General features: G+C 38.9%; 1 protein-coding gene across 1 annotated transcript; it reads right to left on the bottom strand.

The window, feature by feature from the left end:
- Positions 1 to 186: 186 nt before the first annotated feature.
- LOC117320444 lies at positions 187 to 2,434 on the bottom strand (the record flags this gene model as incomplete). The annotated part of the gene is made up of 4 exons (XM_033875040.1): positions 2,179 to 2,434; positions 1,755 to 1,900; positions 914 to 1,133; positions 187 to 380 (listed from the first exon to the last, which is right to left on the bottom strand). Coding segments are annotated over exons 1-4 (780 nt in total), but the record flags the coding sequence as incomplete, so codon positions are not given.
- Positions 2,435 to 4,848: the final 2,414 nt, after the last annotated feature.

Below are 4,848 nucleotides of genomic sequence, written 5' to 3'. Positions count from 1 at the left end.
TTTTTAAATCCCTTTCAAACCACTATTGAGTTTTAACAAAAAGTTTTTTTATATGAAATTATGCCATTTCAATGTTTTGTGTTAAAGGTAAATGACTTCATCTAAGGCTAACACAGTTCTTTTAATACACAGTGAAATATCCCAGATATTTAACTTTTATTTACATGGTATTGCCCAAATTAATACCTCTATATCAGCAGATGGGTGAAGAAATCTCATAGCCATGTCCTGTGAATGTTGAGCACAGTGATTTACCATCATGTTCCTCACAAAGTCGGGGTAGCCATCATTATTGCGATATTTGTGGGGACGAGGATCTTCCAGAAGACCTTCATTAAATTTACGTTTAGTTGGCATGTCTTCCACAGGAACGGGTTTACCTATGCATTAAATATGATTGTCATTCATTGTAAATGTTGTTTGATCACATACATTTCTAATCAATAAATCATGAAGCTTAGAAAATGAGATGTCCTAAAAAAAATCTTGGGCATAGAAAATTATGGTCTCTATAGGCATATTGATAAATTGAATTCTGTATTTCTTTTTTTTTTCAATTTCGAGAATGATTCATCATATTCATCTTTGTCACTGACCATTTTGTATTTTAAAGTTCAGACATGGACAAAACTAGTAAATCCTTATTTCTTTTGGATCATTTATCATTGTTGATGTATAAATGTTTGAATGAGATGCTTATTGATATTGGTCATTTTTCAATCAATACTATTACACTGTATTTCATGGTATAAAGGGATGTGGTTGCACACATTCACACATTCTTAATATAACTATGTTTTAATAATTAAGTTGTTGAGTCAATTAAAACAAAAATACAGTAAAGTGCAAATAAACACACTGTATACTATGAAACATTTTTTTTTTATACTTCTAGATCTATGTATGTACTTACCATCATAGATGGACTTTGGCTTGTGAAAGCTCTGCAGGTTTTCTGTACAGGTTTTTTGTACTTGTAGGGTACCATTTGAAATAAAATTTCCAAGCATGAGAAGCACTGAAGCTATGTGCTTGCATGTACCATGTGGTCCTTTGCCAGCTGGACATTCACATGCTAAATTAACAGGATCCCCACTCGTCTCCTCGAGGCTAATCTTATAGTTGTACGATACCTATATATGCACAAGTAAATATAAGGTTATTAGAGATAAGATTAAAATACATGTACATTTCCTCTACAAGTCAATTTGTATACTTGACAAGAACAAATTATGTTCATGGGGCTATGAACACAATTGGATCTGTGTTTTGAACTGCAATCTAGAATGGCAAACAAGCCATGATATGTCTACATTTAAACTTGATAAAGATCTGTTAAATTTTACAATTAAAAAAAAGATGCATACATCTCCAATTTAGATAGATACAATTCATCTAATTTTGGTGAGTGGAACCAAAATCATCTTGTAATTTTTTACCTGATGATAATTTATTACAAATACATATTTGAACTTTACTAAAATGATCACAGAAATATATTGCTGCACATGATACCATAGCATAAAATAAGACTAAAAAACAAACCCCAAAAATATGATGGATTTACAAAAATACAGAAAATGCCAGTAAAATCTTGTATAATTAACTGGTCACTGGATCAATGGCTTAGAAAAACAAACATGTACTATAAATATTATTCCAATGAATGATATTACTGATTTTCTAGAGTTAAGTACATTATACATTGTCTTGATATAATAAAATACATAATGATGTGCTTTGCATATATTAACCTTGTTCTTCATGGCAGCACCAACAATTCCAGTAAGGAATATATGTCCATTTTTTTTCAATAGGGAACATGCTAGGATTCTGTTTCCTGCCAACATGTCTCCTCCTTTCTGCAGGGCCTTCACGTCCGATGTGGCTTGTTTGTCTCCTGAAGATAAACAGATAAGAATAAATTTTGTTGTAATGCCAGTATTGGAATTATGAAGCAGAATACCAACTGGCGTTATTTAAAAATATTTTATTATAAAGAAATACATTTATGTACAATTACATAAAGATATATATAAATAAGTTGATTAGACAACAGGCTAAGCCTATACATGTCCTTTAACTGGCATTAAAAACTCACTTTTTTTGTAAAGTTTAGGTACATTTCAGTAATAATACATTTCAATCATTTTATCTGAAGGGTAATAGCATGTGTACCTGCCAGTCTGTACAAAAAGTACTCCTCTATCTGCAGGTGTGTTAGTTTGGGTAGGATGATCCGGTGATCTTGAACCAAATGCTGGAAGCCAACAACTGGCCAAAACACATCAATGGCATCAGGAATCTCCAATGCAGAATGCCTAATGTTCCTATTTCTTTCATAGGCCGTTAATCTAAAAATAAGGAAATACATATAATTTAGTGTATGCAGGGACATATCTTATTACATATGTCCCTGGTGTATGTAATGAATTTGAAACGTTTTCCACAAATTAGGAATGATGGATGATAAAAGAAATTATTTCTATATAAGGAAAAAGTGCACAATAGAAAAAAAAACCCATTTGTCTGTACCAATTGGAAATTTTATATCATTCTTTGTGAAATTTAATTAGATTCTAGCTGTGTGAAAATGAATCCTAGAAACCAAATGTTCTGTAAACATGTCTTGTTTAACAAGATGAAGAGGATTTCATCTTTAATTACAATTACAATGCATGAATAGGAAATAAATAAATTTAATTTCAATTATTCCTCTTTGTTCTTCTGTAATAAATACTAAACTATAGCAGTTAACTGTCATCTGTTCTACTGTTTACTGTGTGCCTCCAATGCTACAGTATTTAACTAAAATAGAGCAATAACATACTTAGTGAATCTTGATAATTTTTCAATAAATTAATAATAATATGGAACAAATGATATGACTATGATTTTACCATTTCTACCATTGTACGGAGCATTAACAGCCGTATTTTAAGTTTAACACTGCAAACTCAAACTTACGGCTAGATAATGTACTTCACGATGTAATGCTCACGATATATATATAGACGTCACGTGCACACTTCGCTCCCTGTGACAGCCAGAGATTATCATAAATACAATGTATCCGATTCGATCGTGTGGGATGATAAGATTATTTGATAGGAGCAAAGACCATGTGAATAACGATACCTAGTTCCTACTTTCACTTTCTCCCGATGACGGACGGTCTGATTTGTCAGCCGAAGGATGAGCGAAATGTAGTCGGGAAAACAATAAATGGAGGTATTTATTGAATAGAAAATATGCATTGTGTGACCTTTCAACTAAATCAGTCTTTCGGCCATGGGTTGCAGCACTCCGTTTTCTCAACTCCGTCTTCAGTTGTGGTACCGACCAATGCTGAAAGCAGCCCGCCATCTTAAAATCTGGCGTCGGTAGTTACCCCCTAGTACACATGCGCCCCCTGGTGAGTAGTGTCGCGGCGGAAACCATTATAAAAACGTTTACTTTGAATAATCCTGAAAGAATATTGATATCCGTATAATCGGCCCAATCGGCCCTCTGGCACTCTGGAAACCAGAAGATCGGCCCAATCGGCCCTCTGGCACTCTGGAAACAAGGAGATCGGCCCTAATCGGCCCTACGGCACTATAAGGGTTAAACCCCATAATAAAGTATATGCAATGTACCTTTGATATAAGTACACAAAGTCATTCACATCCGTCCCGCCCGTCCCTCTTTTATCTGTCGAGTCCCGCTCCGTCCCGCCCGTCTCTCTCTTATCAGTCGAGTCCCGCTCCGTCCCTCTTTTATCTGTCGATTTCCGCTCCGTTCAACTCGTCCCTCTCTCATCTGTCTAGCCCAGCTCCATCCCGCCCGTCCATCTCTTATCAATCGAGTCCCGCTCCGTCCCTCTCTTATCAATCGAGTCCCGCTCCGTCCCGCCCGTCCCTCTTTTATCAGTCGAGTCCTGCTCCATCCCGCCCGTCCCTCTCTTATCAATCGAGTCCCGCTCCGTCCCGCCCGTCTCTCTCTTATCAATCGAGTCCCGCTCCGTCCCTCTCTTATCAATCGAGTCCCGCTCCGTCCCGCCCGTCCATCTCTTATCAATCGAGTCCCGCTCCGTCCCGCCCGTCCATCTCTTATCTGTCGAGTCCCGCTCCGTCCCTCTCTTATCAGTCGAGTCCCGCTCCGTCCCTCTTTTATCTGTCGAGTCCCGCTCCGTTCAACCCGTCCCTCTCTTATCAATCGAGTCCCGCTGCGTCCCTCTCTTATCAATCGAGTCCCGCTCCGTCCCGCCCGTCCATCTCTTATTAATCGAGTCCCGCTCCGTCCCTCTCTTATCAGTCGAGTCCCGCTCCGTCCCTCTTTTATCTGTCGAGTTCCGCTCCGTTCAACCCGTCCCTCTCTTATCTGTCTAGCCCCGCTCCATCCCGCTCCGTCCCTCTCCGTCCCGCCCGTCCCTCTCTTATCTGTCGAGTCCCGCTTCGTCCCTCTCTTATCTGTCGAGTCCCGCTTCGTCCCTCTCTTATCTGTCGAGTCCCGCTCCGTTCAGCCCGTCCATCTCTTATCAGTCGAGTCTCGCCCGTCCCGCCCGTCCCGCCCGTCCCCCTCACAGAATATTACCATCGACGAATCACTGATTAGTACGAAGGATAGAACTGAAATAACTCAGTATATTCCTTCGAAGCACTGCAAGTTCGGGGCCAAAGTTTGGATGTTGGTTGAGTCGGTAACTGGATATATATTGCATATGACGGTCTACCGGGGTCGCAGGTATGATCCTGTTCCTGCTGGACAAACGCAGGGATTTTCTGTAGTATTTGAGTTATTGGAAGCGGCGGGATTGCTAAATAAAGGGTTTCATTTGATAACCGACAGCTTTTTTTCCTCAATAGT

The sequence above is a fragment of the Pecten maximus genome, unplaced genomic scaffold, assembly GCF_902652985.1.
Source record: "Pecten maximus unplaced genomic scaffold, xPecMax1.1, whole genome shotgun sequence".
Classification (NCBI taxonomy): domain Eukaryota; kingdom Metazoa; phylum Mollusca; class Bivalvia; order Pectinida; family Pectinidae; genus Pecten; species Pecten maximus.
The sequence above is the reverse complement of the archived record's forward strand: the minus strand, read 5'-3'. Positions and strand labels throughout refer to the sequence as shown.